Source organism: Zalophus californianus, chromosome 15, assembly GCF_009762305.2.
Source record: "Zalophus californianus isolate mZalCal1 chromosome 15, mZalCal1.pri.v2, whole genome shotgun sequence".
In the NCBI taxonomy this organism is placed as follows: Eukaryota; Metazoa; Chordata; class Mammalia; order Carnivora; family Otariidae; genus Zalophus; species Zalophus californianus.
This window is the reverse complement of record NC_045609.1, coordinates 80,411,250-80,430,294: the sequence shown is the minus strand read 5'-3', so window position 1 is coordinate 80,430,294 and position 19,045 is coordinate 80,411,250. Positions and strand designations below refer to the sequence as shown.

Below are 19,045 nucleotides of genomic sequence, written 5' to 3'. Positions count from 1 at the left end.
CCCGTTTGCGCAGACCCCTCGCTCCTCTGGCCAAGGTTACTGAGATAGCCTGGTGTTTCTAATCCTTTCTGCCGCATTTGTGTCTTTCTCGAAACTTCTCCTGACTTGGTCTCCGTGCCAGCCCCCTCCTCCTCTCTCCTGGCTTCCGTGGCTCCACCTGGGGCTTCTCTTGAAGACCGGGGTCTCTCTCACTGAGCACACAGTTGAGGAGTGATCCCTTCATTCATACAGTTTCAACCACCACCTGGATCAGATGATTTCCAATTCTCATCTCCAACCAAGAACCCTCTCTCCTTCAAAGTCATCTCACCAGCTGTGCCCTGGACGTCCCCGCTGGGGGCACCCCCAGCACCTCGGACTCAACATATCGCCAGCAGACCCATCAATCCCATCCCGTGTTCCTGATCTCGATGAGCAGAATTTCCCTCCACCGGCTGCTGAGCCAGTGTCTCCCTGATCACAAGTCAGTCACTTTTGTTCATGTCTGATTTCCTTACGAGCAATACAAATGCTTCCACTTTATTTGGGCAAGTGAAGTTGGATTCCCCTGATTTCTGTAATGGCATAATTGGCTGCCTCTGCCCCAGAGAACACTTGCAGTAAGCATGGGTGCTCCTGTGTTTGTAATCAAAGAGCAAAATAATAACCAGGGGCAGTCGAGAGGCACAGTAAATGTGTTCGCGGTGCTTCTGATCAGTTCCCAGCCATAGGGAGCTGGGACGCATGGACGCATTTATCTCCTAGTGAGGAGAGGGACAGAGCGAGTTTGGGGAGGGCAGCACTCAGAACTCAGGGGGACTTTAGGCCTTTAAGAGGACACAGTCTGTGTCCTGCGTACAGTGGGAGGGGTCGTGAGATGCTCAGTTGATGCTCCAGGTTGCAGATGGGGCAGGATTAGAAGGGCCAGCTTGGAGCCCAGATTCCTTCTGGGGATTCAGCTGGTCTGTGCTGGAGCCCCGCAAGAACGATTTGCAGCCTGGCGACATGCTGTCCTTCCGGGGGCATATGGGCTCCCCTTCGGCTCTGATGGCGGGAGCACTGCCAGGTGAGGAGACTCCCCGGAGCCACACGTCCCCCTGGGCTCCGAAGCCACCACTCGGCGTTGCAGCAGCCGTGCTAATGTCCTGCGCCCAGCCCACACGGTGTCTCTGACAGAAGTCCTTGCAACTCTTTTCCTCTGGGTTTCCAGAGCTGCCCCTGCCCCTAAGCTACTGATTTGGGTCAGAATGAGCCTTCCGGTTTACCAGTTTCTAGAGCTTGTTCCCATGCCTCAACTACCCAGGACTCACAACAGCCTCATGGGCTGACCTGGGCAAGCCTGGGCCAGAGTCTCCAAATCCTTAGCGGCCCCCCAGGGAGACCCAAAGATGGGGGATGGGGGCCACGGCCAAGGTCACAGGAGACTCAAACTCCTCTCACTGACCCTCACTGTCTCTTCCAGAGAGACTGCCCTGGAAGGCTAGAAATTTCAGAGACCCCAAAGAGTCTGCCCTTCACTCCAGAAAACGCGCTGGGTTTCTCAGACATCGGAGACTAAGCAGGACACTAATGTAAGTGGAGCACCCACCGTGTTCCAGCACCTTCCAGGGGGAGCTCACCCCATCCTCCTAATGCTTGAGGTACCACAACCACCATTTTACTGGTGGTGGCTCTCACAGTTTAAGGTCACATAGATAGCGATGCTTGGATTCTGTTCCAGGTCATTCTGATTCTGAAACCCATGATTTTTTCTCTCATGCGTGCTGGAGGAGAAGCTAAGCAAGATTCCGGGTTAAAAAAACAATCTACACCTGCTCTGTAACAGCCCAGTGGTTAGGGGCCCTCCGGTGCCCTGCTTAGGTCTGCTGCTGGTCAGATTACACTGGGTGCAGCTGGTGGGAGAGACAGGGAGGGAATGGGCAAGCCAACCGTCCCTGACTGGTGTTCAGGGACCTGCAGCCCTGAGAGCAGGTGCCAGGACCCTTCCCTGACCGAGAGGAGAGAGGAGGTCAGCCCAGTGCCGGCAAGAGTCGGGGGGGGGGGGGGGAACGTCAGAGTCAATACCAGGTAAGGTCAGGAAACAAAGAGCTGGAGGCTTGTCCAGAGATGCTCCGCTCCACGCCTTGCTTTGATTACCATTATGTCTGAGTCGGGCTTCATTTCCGCATGTCCTTCAATTTCGAACCCATCTGCTGCTCTTGCTTACCCAACTCCCACGCACTTCCCTTGTTCTCATTCTCTTTGGGTTTAATTTCCATGGGAGGCTCTGCCTTGAGCTGGCTCACAAACCTGCAATTAGGAGGAGGCACCTAATAAGACCAGGAGCAGACTTCTGCACTGGGCAGCTGATTTTTTAAAAAATGAGATAAACAGGGGAAAATGTCAAAGGGGATCTCCACGCTGCTCCAATGACAATTAGTGTGTGTCCAGGGGATGGTGACCCTGGATCCTTAGGCTTATTTATTTGCTTGCTTGCTTGTTTCTTTATTTTAGAGAGAGAGAGAGAGCAGAGGGGAGGGGCAGAAGGAGAGGGTGCCCCTCACACAGTGTTGCTAATAATGGAAATTCAATTACAGAGGCATTTATTTAGTACCAGCTGTGTACCTGGCTCTGTGCTGAGCACCTGGGATACAGACATGAGTAAGCTGCAACCTGTTCCTTTAAATCTCATGGAGAGAATCAGAGAATAAAATAATGGTGGATGTAATGAACGCCCCTAAGCATCCTCCTGAAGTTTAGATTTAGCCAACAAAATAAAAAGGGTAGCTCAAGGCTTTGATTTTTCTTTTTCCTTTTTTTTTTTTTAAAGATTTTATTTATTTGACAGAGAGAGACACAGTGAGAGAGGGAACACAAGCAGGGGGAGTGGGAGAGGGAGAAGCAGGCTTCCCGCGGAGCAGGGAGCCCAATGCGGGGCTCGATCCCAGGACCCTGGGATCATGACCTGAGCCGAAGGCAGACGCTTAACGACTGAGCCACCCAGGCGCCCCTAGGCTTCGATTTTTCTTGAACCAACACCTATTTCTGGTCCGTTCTTCCTCCCCAAGAGTGACATTCTCCTTGCTCTCTACCCACAGCTACAGCCCCGTGCGAGGGTCAGAGGACCCGAACCAAACTCTTCCTAAGACACTGCTGGGAACAGCTCAGCGCCATGGGCCCCAAAGTGGCCACACACCGGAGCCATCTGGGTTGCTCATTGCCGGTGTCGATGCCAGGCCCTGAGCAGATTCTGATGGTGCAGGTTTGGGATTGGTCCCAGTGGTCGTGTTTGCAGTGATCAGTGCAGGCAATTGTGATGCACTCAGGTTTGGAAACCACCAGCCTAGAGCCAAAGGACGGTTCTGCCACTTCCACCTGCTTCTCCTGGCAAGCACCTCTTCCCTGTCTGGAAGAATCTCAGGGTTAACTGAAAGAGGTCTGATGCAAAACTTTACACCAGGGGTAAATGACGAAATCACATGCTAAGCTGGGGATTCTTAAACTGGGTTCCACCAGACAGAAGTCAGTTTATGAAGTTGGATAGAAAATAGCATCTTCAGGGCGCCTGGGTGGCTCAGTCGGTTAAGTGTCTGACTTTTTTATTTCAGCTCAGGTCATGATCTCAGGATTGTGCGATCGAGCCCTCTGCTGGCCTCCACACTCATCGGGGAGTCTGCTTGAGATTCTCTCTCTCCCTCTTCCTCTGCCCTTCTCCTCCCCCAAAATAAATAAATCTTAAAAAAAAAATTGCATCTTCCTTTTCACTAACTTCCAGCTGAAATTCAGCAGCACCTTCAATTATAAATGCGGATAGGGCTATGTTCACCTGCCTGTGACTTTGCCACCAATGGAAATCACAGGAGCTTCATATCACTTTACAGTTGTTGCAGATACTTGAAATATTGTCGAGGCTCATCTTTTAAAGTGATAGTAATTCCTAGACTGTCACTAGAACTTAACATTCAATATATTAATAACAAAGCACATACATTACTATGTTGCAAACATGTTTTAAAAATATTTTGGAAACTACATTTTAATATAATTCATTTACTTTGAAATCTTCTGTATTTTACTTCATTCTTTTTTTTTTTTTACTTCATTCTTTACAAAAAAAATGTTATTTGTAAGAGGGGTCCATAGAGTTTACAGACTGCCAATAAATCCGTGGCACAGCAAAGATTAAAGACCCCTCCTTTAAACGAAGACTTAGTAGGGATGAATTTCCTCTGATTAGGAGAATTTCGGGCAGTGTGCAGAAGTGAAGAATTTTTGATAATGGTAAAAGCAGACATATTGTGTATTGATCAAGATATCTAGGAGTTGGGGGCACCTGGGTGGCTGAGTCGGTTAAGCATCTGCCTTCAGCTCAGGTCATGATCCCAGGGTCCTGGGATCGAGTCCCACATCGGGCTCCCTGCTCAGCCGGGAGTCTGCTTCTCCCTCTCCCTCCTCCGCCCTTCCCCCTATTCATGCTTTCTCTCTCTCAAATAAATAAATAAATAAATAAAATCTTAAAAAAAAAAAAAAAAAAGGATTTCCAGGAGCTGGAGGGAAGCTTTGGAGATTTAGAGCTTTACTGGTTGTTGAATTAACTTTATTCAGCTTAAATCTGTACCTAATAAGATGCACCCATTTTTTTCTGTGTGTTCATTGTTATAAAATTGTGGCAAAAAATACATCAACTTTACCATTTAACCAATTCTTTGAGAGAGAGAGGGAGAGAGAGAATCCTATGCTGGCTTCATACCCAGTGTGGAGCCCAACACGGGGCCCAATCTCACAACCCTGAGATCAAGACCTGAGTTGAAATCAAGAGTCGGACGCTCAACCGACGGCACCCCCCTGGGGCACCCCATGATTTAACCATTTTTAAGTGTACACAGTTCAGCTGTGTTAAGTATATTCACACTGTGGTAAAACGCATCCACCCGAAGCGTGGCAGTTGGGTGAGTTCTGACAAATGTAAACACTTATGTAGCCATCAGTACAACTAAATACGCAGCATTTCCATCACGCCCAAATGTGCCTTCATGCCTCTTTGTAGACGCCGCTACCCCAAACCCAGCTCACCCAGTCACCGTAGACTAGTTTTGTCTTTTTTTTTTTTTTTGACCATTTCATATCAATGGAATCCCAGAGAATATACCACAATTTTTTACTCATGTGTTGATGGATGTTCGAGTTGTTTCCAGTTTGGGGGTGATGAATGAAGTTTCTATAGACACATGTTCACAGGTCTTTCTTCAGACACGTGTTTTCATTTCTCCTGGGAAATCTGAGGAGTGGAATTGCTGGATCCTGTCGTAAGTGTAAGTTTACCTTTATAGGAAATTGCCAGACTGCTTTCCAAAGTGGTCATGTCATGGTGCATTCCTGCCAGCAATGGATGGGACTGGCCTGTTGTTCCAGTCCTCCCAACACTCACTATTGCTAAGCTTTAATTTCAGTCATTCCCTGGGTAGTGGGGTCTCACGTGGTTCTAATTTGCACTTTCCCAGTGGCTCATGATGTCGAGCACCTTTCTCTATGCTTGTTGGCTCTTCTTTGGAAGCGTCTATCTGAAACTTTTGCCCCTTGTTATTGGATTGTCTTCCTATATATTCTGGGTACGATTCTTTTGCCAGACACATATATTGCAAATATTCTCCCCAATTCTGTAGCTTGTCTTTTCACTTTCTTACTGCTATTTTTACTATGATAAGATCTAATTCATTGACTTTCTGCAGTCATGCTTTTTGTATCAAAGACATATTGGCCTACCCCAAAGTTGCAAGGCTCTTCTCCTATGTTTTCTTCTGGAAGCTGCATGGTTTTAGTCTTTACAACATTTGGGTGTATGATGCATCTCAAGTCAAGCTCAGTGCACGGGCTGAGGGATGAGTCAGGTTTATTATTTCTTTCTGCATGTGAATATCCAGACACTCCAGTAATATCTGGCTACAAAGATGATCCTTTCTCCTACTGAACTGCTTTAGCAACTTTGTCAGAATCAATGGACCATGTACATGTTGGGTCTATTTCCGGACTCTCTATTCTTCTCCATTGATTTATATGCCTGATTTACACCACAACTTTATTTTTGAAGATGAGAAATCTGGAGCCGAGAGAGGGAAGAGACTTGAATGAGATCAAACCAAGTAAGTTAGAGGCTTGGGACAGAACTTGTTCATATTCATCTTTAACTCTTGCTGGAAGTCAACAAAGAGGGAAATAGTAAATAATAGCATGGATATTGATACTGAAGCATAATGCTTGCTTGGGAGCCCACCAGCCTGACTGTAGGGCCCCTGCAGAAGTAAGAGGCTGATGGGGCTGGAGGTGGTTCCCCACACGGCAGCCGTGGGACCTTCCAGGAGCCTTTCCAACCCTGTAGGTTTCTGTGTCAGTCAGGGTTCTCTAGAGAAACAGAACTAACGGGATGCAGATACAGACACACATGCACACACATATAAATTTATTCTAGGAATTGGCTCATGCAATTTTGGAGGGTGAGAAGTCCTCTCATCCGCCCCCTGCAGGCTGGAAACCCAGGAGAGCCATCAATGTAATTCACTCCAGGTCCAAGTCCCCAAGAAGCAGGGTAGCCAAAGGCAAGAGCAGATCAATATCCTGGATCAAACAGTTTGGGCAGAAGGGGCAGATCCTTCCTCCTCCTTTTAGTTCTAGTCAGGACCTGGAGGAACTGAGTGGGGCCCACCCTCACTGGGAGGATATATTGTTTTACTGAACCCCACTGATTCAAGTGCTAATTTCGTCTGGAAACACCCTCACAGACACACCCAGAAATAAGGTTCAGCCAAATACCTGGGCAGCCCATGATCCAGTCAAGTTGACCAATGAAATTAACAATCACAATTCCTCAACTGGAAAATGGTTATAAGAAATAAAACCAACCCCATAGGAGTATTAGGGAATTGAAGAAGGTGATGCTCTGGAAGGATTTAGCACAGCATCTGGAACACATAGGTTCTCAGAGGTTCTCAGGAACCTGAAAGTCTTCATACCCTTAGGCAAGATAAGGGTCTTTCCTCCTGCAGCCAACCCCAGAGATGTCCCCTTGTAGTGATGAGCCTCTCGTTGGCTGGGACATCCCATTGCCAGGACATTCCAGTTCCCTCCTCTTTCTTCCTTGTTCCCTTGGGGCCTGGGCTGGGACCTACATGCCACTCCCCTGAGGCCACCCCAGCCCTCCTCGAGGCAGCTGGGTGCTCAGCTCGGCCCCGCAGGGCCCAAAGAGGCCCGATCTGAGCAGTGGTCTGGACCCCACCCTGAGAGGATATCTGTGGGGCACACCCCAAGCTCACCTAGGGCAGGGATGCCTCCTGCGTGGTGGCCATTCTGGAGGCATCTGTGGGCCCAGTGAGATCGGGGCAGGGACTGTGGGTCCTTGAGGAGGTGTTGGAGATGCCTAACACTGCACAATACCTGGTTACTGTCGGCAATTAGTCATCTAGCAAAGTCTAAGGAACCGGGCCCAAAGTGGCCAAGTTGCATGGTGTCTGGGAGGGGTGGGGGATGCGTCTCCCAGGGACAGGCAGTCAGTCCCTGGGCAAGTGTGTTTGGGAGGGGGTGGCTGCTGTGGGCTTGGGTGAGTCAGGAGATGGCCCCAAAAGATGAAGACCTACCCCTCAGAAGGCTGTGTGAGGGCCGGGGCATCTGCGGAGTGGAGATGGGAGAGAAAATAGAATCCGATAGAGGAAGATTGGAGAGAAAAGAAGTATACACTTACGTCCCACCGTGAAGTTATGTAAAGCCAGCATTTCTGACAATTAACCCGTACATGATAAAAATGTGTTCACACCAGGTCATCAAAGTGTGGTCATCAAAGTGTGGACAAGATTTTATAACAGGAGGCTTTATTGGACAGAATCACAATATATACCCCCCCCGTATTAACTATCGATTCTATCATAAAAATATATTACAACATTTGATATGTTTTCACAAAACACAAGCCATTGTAAACAGAGCAGGCAACATTGGCCTTGGATTCAAAAATCTTGAGTCCCGTTGCAACAGAAAAACAGTGTTGGCAAGTGTGTTACATGAAAGGTAATATTGTCACATTGGGAGGGCTTCTAATGTGTGTGTGTGTGTGTGTGTGTGTGTGTGTGTGTGTGTGTGTGTGTGTTTAATGGAGCTATATTTATGGTTAATAGATTAGGAGAAAATAAAGTTAAAGCTACAATGTTAACAAACATTAGAGACTGCTAAAATTTTGCTTCTTTTTTTTTTTTATACTCAGTATGCAGCTGTTTGAGTTTTTGAACATTGACCCATACACATATACTCATGGGCACACAGAATCACGGTGCACGTGTTCATGGGCACATTTGCTCCAACATAAACATATCCATTTTCCTATGGGTCTGACGTTAGGGATAGAACATTGTACAGGAGCCAGATCGCTTTGTCTCTGGGAATGAAATCTCTTTTATTTTTCTAAATCCTGGTTTCCCAAAGTATTTTTCAAGTATCCAAATATAAACTACACTTCCACGTGGAATGCTAAATGAGGTGGCACATACCTTAGGTTTCTTTAATGTGGGCTCCCTTTTGTCATCTACCGGCCTGTTCTCTGGATGCCCCAAGCTATGGGCAGTGTGAGACCCCCACCCCACTTTGCACAGACACCAAAAAATAATGAAATCTATGAAAACTCACGGTAAGCCGAGAATTTGACTTTGGTGCTCTCATTATGTGGAGCTTCTAAGAGTTCCAAGGGTAAAATCTAACTAGTCTCCTCTCACTTAAGGGAGGTGATGGTTCTCCCACTGGGCACTGAGCAGGGTAAACCTCTGTGTGGGAGACGGGCATGCTCCATTCGGGAGGATGAACAGGGAGGTTGACCTCCACAGGACACGACAGAGGGATAGATTTATGTCCTCCTCGGAGCTGTCTCACCAAAATGGGTAATGCATGTCCAAATGGCAAGGGTTTCAATCTCTTCTCCCAAATGAGCCTACAAATGTAAAGACAGGCCTATTCCAATATTTAGAAAGACGCTCCGTGGGGTAATGAGGGGAAGGCAAGGCTCCTTTATGATGTGTCACCGGAATGCCAACGCTGTTTGTGACCTGCAATCAACCGGCTTTCCCCTGGGGAAACCCTGATGGGCTTGGCGAGACACCGTCCTCATTAAATGTCCCTTAAATATTCCAGAAGAGGTTATATTTACATGCTTGTTGTAAAACAGGATTGCTGAGGTTTGGAATGATTTCAGTTTTCAGGGGAACTTGGCATTTAAAGGTTTTTAGAGCATGGGGTTTGGTTACAATTAATTCAAGCAGGGACTTGGTATTAAATGACTTGAAGGCAAGGCAATGGCAGGCTGAGCCTTTAGGGACTGGGTGTTTGGTGTTTTAGCCAAGCATGAGCCATCCATCGCTTGGCTCTGGTCATCAGGAAATGGACCGGCTTAGATGAAGGGATCAATGGCATGCCATCATGATGGCATCTGATGCTCTCCCAGACACAATCCCTCTGGACAGGATAGGGTGAGACTGAGGCCAGGGCCTTGATGGTGATGATCAGAGTGAGCTTCCGTGTCCAAATACAGATCCTGGGTTCTTTGAAACTATCAGAAACATGGACTTGAGGTTCTCCTGAATATGAGCAACAGCTCTTCTGCACCAGGGGAGAAATAAAATCCTGACTATAGAGTCACGGGCCCGAGGGAGAAAGGACTCAGGAAATGTCACAACTCAGTCTTCCTAAGAGCACAAGCATTCCCAAAGGTGCACACAGTCATTTGAGTGGACAATCCAAATTATTTTAAAAAATCCTTAAAGATGGGTATACGTGATAAACTACAGCACTGCTAAGATTGAGTAGATTCATAATGTTTGACCTTGAAATGCCACAGACATCTTTATAGGACGCTGCGTGTGAGCTCATTGTACAAAGCCTGATGACAGTGTGGGTGTGAATGGGGGGGGGGGCTGAAGGGCCACATGGCACAGGAAGCCTTTGCAAATATGATTGTTCCTGGTGGCCCTGGTGGTACATGGTAGTGCCCCTTAGGACCCTGTAGTCATACTGCATATGTACAGTCACTACTGAAGATACACCTTTGTGCCCACTCGTGTACATTGTCAGGGAGGTGCCCTGGCCAAGTGTGGTTGGTTTCTGAGGAATGAATTATGCCTTCCTCCTGCTCACAGTTAAATGTAGATGCCCCTCAAAATAAATGCAATGCATTTTGGTCCTCCTTCCCTCCCTCCCTCCCTCCCTTCCTTCCTTCCTTCCTTCCCTCTTGCTTCCTTCTTTCGTTCTTCTCTTCCTTTTCTTTTTTGATAGCTAAATGCATGTAGATTCCCCCACCCCCCACCCCGCGTTTTCTCCAAGAGATCTCATTTTGGTACTCCTAACTTCAAGACTTGGATCATCTCCCACGGACCACAGATCACGTTCACTCCCTCAGGAGCCGCTTTCTCTCCTCTGGGCTCACTTGACCCCAATCCTGAACATGCACTAAGCTCTGAGCCCATGAGACTCCTTACCCGGCACATTCACCTCTCCTCTGTGTCTCGTCCTATGTTCTTTCCTACTACGTGTTCTGGGCCAATGTCATTGCCTCTAAAAAGCCTTCCAGAACCCTCCTTCCCCACTGGCCAAGTGCTTCAGCCCTCCCTCTGCAGCCCCCAGCGGCATGCTCACCCCACCCGGGGCAGCCCCGCTTACACTGTAATTTCCTGTCTCCCCCAGAGGCTGACACAGTGCAGGGCCGGGCACACACAAGGTGCTCAGGAAACATCTGAGGAGTGACAGGCACGTATTTCTGCAGTTCTGGGCTGGAGCCTGCAGTTGCCACATGGCACTCCCTGAACAGCTCCAGGATTCTGCTTTCCTGGACCCCCCCAACCCCTGCGCCCCCCGCAGACCGCCGCGTCGGCCGTGATGTCTAGGTCAGGCTGCCCGAAACCACGTGTCCCAGCCACTTCCCTGTCCCGATACAGATTCCCCGGAAAGATGAGCAATTTCGTGCCCTGTATTTGTGGAAGGAGGCACGAGGAGGCCTTTGACGTCATGGCTCCATCTGAACTGGAGAGGCAACAGCAAGCCTGAGGTTTCTGCTTCTCTTCCTTCCCCCGGGCCATGCTGGTCAAGGGCTGGACTAGCTCTTCTGGGGCTGAAAGGCCAGTCGGTCTTGAGAGAATGTGGGAGCCCGCTGGGGACGTGGAGAGGCTTACAAGCCACACGGCTCCCAGCCAAGTTTCCCCTCTGAACACCTAAAAGCAAACCAGGGAGGCCACCTCCACCCAACCTCTCCTCCTGGCCAGCTCAGCCTGGGGTCCTAAGCCAACACCAGGGTCTTCCACGGAAACCCTTCCGGCTTCAGGACATGAAGAGGTTGACTTTGGTGCCAGGACACCGCTGTGTTGTTCTGATGTCGTGAGGGCTATTGGCCCAGAGTTTCAGGAAAATTCAGGTTGACAGCGAGCCCTTAGACACCAAGACATCTGGTCAGATAGATTTCCTGGGGGTGAAAAGGGCCTGGGAACCATAATCCCGGGTACAGAAGTGGCTGCTCAGTCTCCCCCTCTCCCCCCGAACTCCCCTAGAAGAAGAGAAGTCCTTTCCAAGCAAGCGGCGGCCGAGCGAGGCAGGGGCCCCAGGGCCCGGCTGGTGCGAGGGGGTGTTAGCACAGAAGCTGGGAGCCAGGGGTTCTCTGCTGCCGATGGAAAGACACCCGCTGTGCCTCCAGCTGCCTCGAGTTGGGTGCCGCTGGGGACTCCCCATTGGCACGAGCCTACCCTTCTGGAGACCGTGGCCCTGGTTTGCGTTGCCCCTCACGTGTCTCTAACTGTCGCCCCAGGACTTACAGATCTTCCTAGAGGTCTGAAAAGGAGATGATAGTACCTACATCCTGGGGTCACGGTGAGGACCCATGGAAACACGACCTGAAAACCCTCAGCCCAGTCCGGGCTTGTAGGCTTCACTCAGTGCACACGAGCTGTTAGGACTCTGGATCACGGTCATGACAAGGAGCTGATCCCGGGGGGACCTGGCCGGGTCAGCCTTGCTGGATGACGTGGGGAACCGAACACAGACCCACACCCAGGGGCTGGCATCCGGCACTGTCTCCCTCTGGCCCGGCCTCGGCCTGGCTCTGCTGCCGGGGAGGGAGGCTGGGTGGGAAGGGCGCTGGCTAGCTGTGGTTAGCGGCAGAGGGGCCAGATGCCATCGGCCCACAGCCAGGCTGCCTAGGCAGAGGTGCGGTTGAGACCCAAGCAAGTGTCCCCGTGGGACCCTCTGAGCACCAGCTTCCTGCTCTCTAACAAAGTGTCCTGGCCCCATCCTCTGCCGACACCCTGCGGACACCCGCGCTTACTACCCGGGAGCCCCACGGAATGGAATGAGGCTGCTTTGCAAATACCTTTGGAGGGGAGGGGGGGCAGCTTTTCCACCCGAGTCTCTGAAGACGGGTTTTTAGAATTTCACAGAGTGAGCGCTATGTTGCTCTGAGAGCGAAATGACTCAGCCCTTAAATGAGGCTGGAGATTGAACTATCTGGAGATCCGGGGAAAGATACAGGACGAAACAGAGATATTTAGAAAGGTCCAGCTTTCCATGGAGTTAATCCAGGTGTCCAAGATCCCCTTTCTCGGGGAAGAGCTGGGAAGCCCCCTGCAGCAGTCACCTGGGCACGAATGTCTGAAAATGCAGAATCCCAGGTCCTGCCCAGCCCTCCCTGGACCAATCTCCAAGGATGGGGTACAGGAATCTGCATTTTTAAACAAGCTCCCTTGGTGATTCTTGTGGATAATGAAGTTCAAGAGCCGAAGGCTGTTCCAGATGCTTTAGACCTTCCAGGAAGGCAGCGGGAGCCGTAAACGTATCTGGGACCTCGCTCTTCCCCGTGGTGCTCACGCTCCAAAGGAAAGGAGCCGATGCCAGGAACTTCTGGCACCTAATAAAATATCCTCATTAAAACCATAAGCCGTCTGGGTTATCCTGCATTTGGGTTAAATTCTAGAAATGCACGGCCACAGGCCACACCCCAGGCATTCTCTACCTGCCCCCACGTGGGCTCGGTCTGTCCTGTCTTCTCTCAGAGAGAAAGGCACCATGAAAAGAAAACTAATTTCAGAAACACGAGGAGAGAGGTTTATTGCTCAGGGTGACAGGAGACTGAGCTGAATCCCAGAAGGCATGGACTGATGGTATCCGGTGGCTCAAGTCAACTTCCCTCAGGACCCAGCCGCTTTCTAAGTAAAAACAGGCTGGCTTTTAGCGGCACAGCTTTGGGAGGTCAGCTGACCATGAGACACACAAACCCCAGATGCCATGACCCTCACCTGAGCTGGCAGTCCCTTAGGGGGGTCCCAGGGCTCCAACGTCCTCTCCTTCTAGAAGAAGTGCAAGAAAAAGATGGACTAGTTGCAAAGTGACTGAAAGAGCCACCCAGGGTGGGTTTAAATCTACATTTTAAATTAAACAAATTAAATCTACATTTCTGATCATGTAGGGCTAGAAACAGAGCCCTGTGGGGGGGGCAGGAATTGGACGTCCCCCCCCCCCCCGGGCCAGGCTTCAGTTCCAAGCTTCCTAAAATGCCTCCCCACCTGATCCAGCTGTCCCCAGAGTTTGGCCCTTACACATCGAGCCTCAGGCAAGACTGAAGTCAAGTAAGTATTCCCAGGCCCGCTGATCTTGCTGTTTCTGAGTGTTTTACCTGAGAAACCCATGTTACGTTTGATAAATTAAATTACCAAATGAGGTAGATAATTCACCTGGGAACAAGGAAGCCAGGGGAAAATTTTATAGACTGGGTATAGATGAATACCAACATTCATCTAAAGGTAATTACAGCAGAGTTGGTTGGTGCTGACCACTAATGTCATGTTTTTCTCCTTGCTTCTCCTTGGCTTTTAATGCCTGTCTGAACAATAGTGAAAACACCCCCTCGGCTGACTTATATGGACTTTTGTCTACATGATGCCAATACAACTGGTTTTATTGTGGGTTTTTTTTAGCAGTCTATGGGCTTGGCAAAAATTATGACATGTATCTTTTTAAGATGCATGGTGTTGTGGGTGACAGATCTTTTGTTTTGTTTTGTTTTGTTTTAGCGCAAGAAGAGGTAAAAGAGATCTAGTTGCATCTGGGAGTATAATAGGTTGCCTACATAGAACAAGCAGAAAGAGAACTTGACATAGTCATTCCCCGACATTGATGAAAACACATCTTGCTGCTTGACCTTGACTGTCTACTGGCATCATCTACTAGGTCACTACTCCTCTGTCGCCCAATTTTGAGAAGATTTGTGTGAAAAGGGGGATTGTCGGATTCAATTGTGTGTATCTTCTTGGCTCCATACTTATTTTGAACCTCATCGGTACCTTTGGTGTTGGGACAAGCAGGGTGGGAGTGAACAGCTGCTTGTCCCTAGGAAAGTTTACAAAAATGAATGTCTGCTGTGATTCAAACTTGATTCAAACGAATGCGCTCTGAATCAGAGCAAGTTTTCGGGAACACACAACGTCATGTCCGGGCAGTGGTGCGCGGCTAGGTGCTGAACAACCAGCTCTCGGTGGAGCAAAAGTCCTGGTTTTAGTCTTTGCTGATTTTCTTGGCCTAAATATTCCCATCATGGCTGATTTCAAGCTACCAGCGTGATGTCTCCTAACATGGAACTGGGGGTGGGGTGGGGGAACGTGCCCCACGGGCTCTTCCAGGCAGGTGTGAGCACACCTCCAACTATAACTGACAGGTGCCAAGGCCTGGGAAGCTACATTTGTCCCTGTTCTGGTCTCCACGAAGACCTTGAAAGTAAGCAAGACTAGGCCAGGCTCAGCTATCTGTTTTCTAAATGGGGAGCTAAGGTAAATCAGACAACAGCTTTTCAAGGAGATGTGATGACACTTCTCTGTCTTTCCATACTGGGGACCCCTGGCAGTAAAAAGTGTCAGACTCTTCCCAGTCGGTCCCTGCTGGACCATGTCCTTCCCCCTGTACTTCCAAAGTTAGGACACACAGAGCTGGAAAGAGAGAGTGAGCGCTCGGAGTCTGTGGCTCCCCATCCTCTCTACCGAGAGGCATCAGAACAGAGGACCAAGAAATAACTGCTCTTAGCATTTACACGTCATCCGAAAGGATAAACAAAGACGGATGGGCAGAAAGCTCAGCCCACTCACCTTGGCTTTCCATAAATCAACATGGGGGCCGCTAATGGGTTGGCATAGGTATTGAAGTTATCATTGTCCATAAAAATGTCACTCTCCCTTCACTGGCACAGGGCACTTTCTTGATCACCTGGGATAGCCTCAACTTCTTGTTGATAGACTCATGGAGACTAGATGTGGAGCCACTGCGATCCTGGAACCTAGTGCCTTAGAACCAACGCTAAAACCCTGCCCAGGTCAGTTCTTGTGGGGGGCTCTCACAGAATGTGCCGGACGAGATGTGTGAGACAAGGTGAAAAGCCTCCTGCAAAATCAGGTCACACCTAGGGGTGGGGGCACCAGACAGCCTCCTTCCTTCCACCTCTCCTTGGCTCCAATAGTTATGACGTGTGAATCAGAAGAAGGTGAGTTCAAGGTCAGACGTCCAAGAACATTATCACATGTATTTCCTGCCTATTTAAACCATTTTCATGCTAAGATTGTCTACACACACAGACGTTAGCTTTTGCGGGGATATGGGGGACCAGAGTTTAATCCAATGTAACATCTCTAAGACCACCGCTCGGCAACAAAGGGGTAGCTGCTAGTTGTTAAACATTTTCCCCTTGGGCTCAGGGTCCCGAGTCCCAGCTGAGCACAATGCAGTGAGTCCCAGCTGGATAATATTTGGGTTAAAGCAGCCACCACTAGCACGTGGAGGAGAGTAGCCATCCTGGACGTAAGGCCGAATGGCCACTGCCAACCTCACTTTCAGCATGACTGATGTCCCATGGAGACCACCACTATTCTTCAGCATGGAGCCCAACGCCTAGTGGTTAGGAAGCAGGTGGATGCCATGCTTCCCCACCTGCCACCGGCACTGCCTGTCCTTGATCAAGACCAGACTCAGCGTCACTCCTGGGGAGTCTCTGGTGAGTCCAGGAGCCCAAAGGAGCTTCTCCAAAACAAAAGCCCAGAGCGAGTAACCATGGTCATCCTTTGGTGCAAAATAGGCACAGTCCAACCTCTGCCCTTGAGGAACCAGGAAGCAGGCTTCAGGGCCCCTGCGAGCCAGGGAACCGGAATCGCTGGCCGGACAGGTGGGTGGCAGCTGGGGGTGTCCACCCAGGACCCCAAGCCCTCCCTCCCCGCTTCTCACCAACTGTCTCATTCCTCAGTCTCCAGCAAGAGCGGCGTCCTTCACTCAGAGACCGGCAGAATGTTCTGGCTGTGGGAGTCGCCCGTGAGGCCCGAGGAGTGGAGGGAGCGCCTGTGGAGGATCCTGTTCAGAATCTCTTTGCAGCTTTTGCGGTACTGGTGTCGCAGTAAGGAGTACACGAAGGGGTCAGACGCGGCCTTGCTGTAGGCCAAGCACTTGGACAGCACCCCCCAGTGGGAGCCAATGGGCACCGAAGAGGACAGCTCCACCAGCCTGCGGAGACACGGGGAGCCTGTTACCGAGAGCACAGCCTCCTGGCCAAGCCTCAGCTTCTCTGGGACTGCCTCCCGGACTACAACTTACAGCAGTAACAGGGATGGACGGTGGACATCCACCAGGCCCTTAGTTCATTTCAGCTCCTGCAGTAACCATGCACTTTACACATGTGACTTCGGGGAACCCCGGGAGATGGGACTACCTCCATTTTGTGTGTGAGGCCATACATGTCCAAGGAGGTTGAGTAATTCGCCTAAGGTCACATGGCCAGCAAACTACAAAGGCAGGATTTGAACCCAGGTCTGTCTGACTCTGGAACCCAGGCTTACCTAAGAAACAGGCTAGTGGCTAATTGTGTCCTGGCCAGGGACTCCAACTCTGCTCCTGTCCTGCTATGTGACCCTGGGCAAGTCATTTCCCTTCCTTGGGCCTGTCGGTTTTATATGAAAAAGGAGGCGGTTGAATAAGATTATCTCTACAACTAGAAGAGACTGATTCTTTGCTTCAAATCCAGCGCCACCCTTTTAAGAAGGTTGCCTGGGAGGGAGGGCTGAGAATAATTTTGCAACCATTTTGCAAAGCTCAAAGTATATCCCGCATCAGGAAGAATCCACAGGTGACAAAGGCCTCTTCCCAGGGTTGCGATTCTGGTGGCCCTTGGCCACGGCAGCAGTCAGGGGACCCTCAAGTGACCTCATGATACATGGGAGATACAGCCCGTGTCTCAGAGGGGCATTTTTCTGAAAGTCCCCCGGTGTCCATCGAAAAACTCCACTCAATGGCGGTAACGCCAGGCTGTGAGGAAGTGAAAGCCTTCCTCTGTGTAAATGGAATTCCCCCCAAATCAAGCCACTTACTCTTTCTCAGGTGTGTCCAGCACCGGTGGCCATATTTGGACCTTATCCAGCATGGACATAAGGTCAAAAAGGCCACAGCTTGGAAATCGCAAGTTACCCTCTCCCTGCCCACTGCCAGATGAGGAACCTGAGGCCCAGATAGGAGAAGGGGTCATCCAGCGTCACACTGCAGGGAGTGAGAGAGGAAGGTCGGGCTCCTGCGCTCTAACTGGGATCCGGCACCTGTCTTCCCCCGGGGCCCGGGCTGTCTGCACGATGGCAGGCAGCGGCGTTCTCAGTGCGGTGGGCCACCCGGGTGAGGCCGCAAAACAGACTGAGCCTGGGCCGTCACTCTGTGCCGCCAACCGGAGTTTTTTCCTTGGCTTTCTTTGGGCTGAGGCTGTGAGGACAAGCTCAGGAAGGGAAGGAAGAGAAAGCTGGTAGGGTTCAAGCCTCCACTGCCATGCCACCCCCCCTTCTAAAAAAGATTTTATTTACTTATTTGCCAGAGAGAGAGAGAGAGAAAGAGAGAGAGAGAGAGAGCACAAGCAAGGGGAACGGCAGGCAGAGGGAGAAGCAGGCTCTCCGCTGAGCGGGGCTCGATCCCAGGACCCCAGGATCATGACCTGAGCCGAAGGCAGACACTTAACCGACTGAGCCGCCCAGGCGTCCCCCTTTTTGGAACAGACCCTTAATGAACCCATTCTGAAGCCCCCCTGTTTGGCTTCCTGTTTCCAGAACCACTGGCTACCCTTGCTCTCTGACCTTGGGGGAGAATGTGGCCTCGTTTCTGCTCATGCCCTCATTAGCCCGAATGGGGAAATGGAGCTGTTAGCATTTGGGAAAGCTGCACTTTTAAGAAACCTATTTTGGGAAGTGATGACTTTAAGGGGACAAAAACCCTGAATTTAGAATTCACACCTAATAATAACAATGAAATAGCTGAATGCCAACACATTGTTGCTATGTGATGCCACATGGCTTTTCCAAAATGTCTGCTCTCCTGTATGTCGCTAAATTCAGTCTTAGTGTTCTTGGCTCTCCCGAGAGGACTTATTAAAAGAGCCAAATATCATTAAACCACCCGGCAAGATCAACATGATTATTTGCAGGTTCTGTAGATTTCGCAGAATAAAATGATTTGAGACAATGTAAAATTTCACTGCTAGAAAATTAAGAGATAAAATTTATTTCGTTTGCCTCTCAGAGATTTTATGTGAAGTCTCAATTCTCTGCCAGGTCAGGTAATAATAATGCCCAGTTAGTTGCGTGTCTCCTTTGGGCAAAGAACTTGATGTGCGCAGTCTCTTCTCTTACAATGATCCTGTAGAGCGGGATTATTCCCATTTCACAGACCAGGAAATCCAGGCTCAGGGAGCCAGAGGCTCCTACTTGGAAACCTGGTTCCACCAACTGCAGCCCGAGTGCTGGGACTCAGATCCTCCACCGCAGACAGGACAAGAGGAGTTCTACATCTCCCCCAGCCCCAGAACCCCTTCTCCACGGTTCCACCTGCCCGGGACTTTATCACTTGCCCCTGGCCACGGTCCACACAGTGACTCCTGCTCTGAAAAGCCAGCGTGTGCCCTTCATCAGGGCCTCTAGGCAAAGAGATGCTCTGGATCCGCACAGCCTGGCTGCTGCTCTGGTGGAGCTGCAGGGCCGGGCTGCCTCCTCGCCATCCCCTTCCGTGCTTAGAGGTGGTG

The 19,045-nt window shown here is 50.1% G+C and overlaps 1 protein-coding gene across 4 annotated transcripts in view; it reads right to left on the bottom strand.

The window, feature by feature from the left end:
• The window catches only part of GPR26 (G protein-coupled receptor 26), an 81,016-nt gene that overhangs the window by 40,401 nt on the left and 21,570 nt on the right, over positions 1 to 19,045 (bottom strand). The window contains exon 3 of one of the 4 annotated variants that reach the window (XM_027596161.2): positions 10,292 to 16,500. The exons of 2 other annotated variants lie outside the window; for them this stretch is intronic. In XM_027596161.2, the coding sequence (XP_027451962.1) occupies positions 16,269 to 16,500 (232 nt within the window). In that variant the 3' untranslated portion in view covers positions 10,292 to 16,268. Of the gene's footprint in view, positions 1 to 10,291; positions 16,501 to 19,045 lie in introns of those variants that run through there. One more of the 4 variants, XM_027596164.1, reaches the window with a different exon arrangement.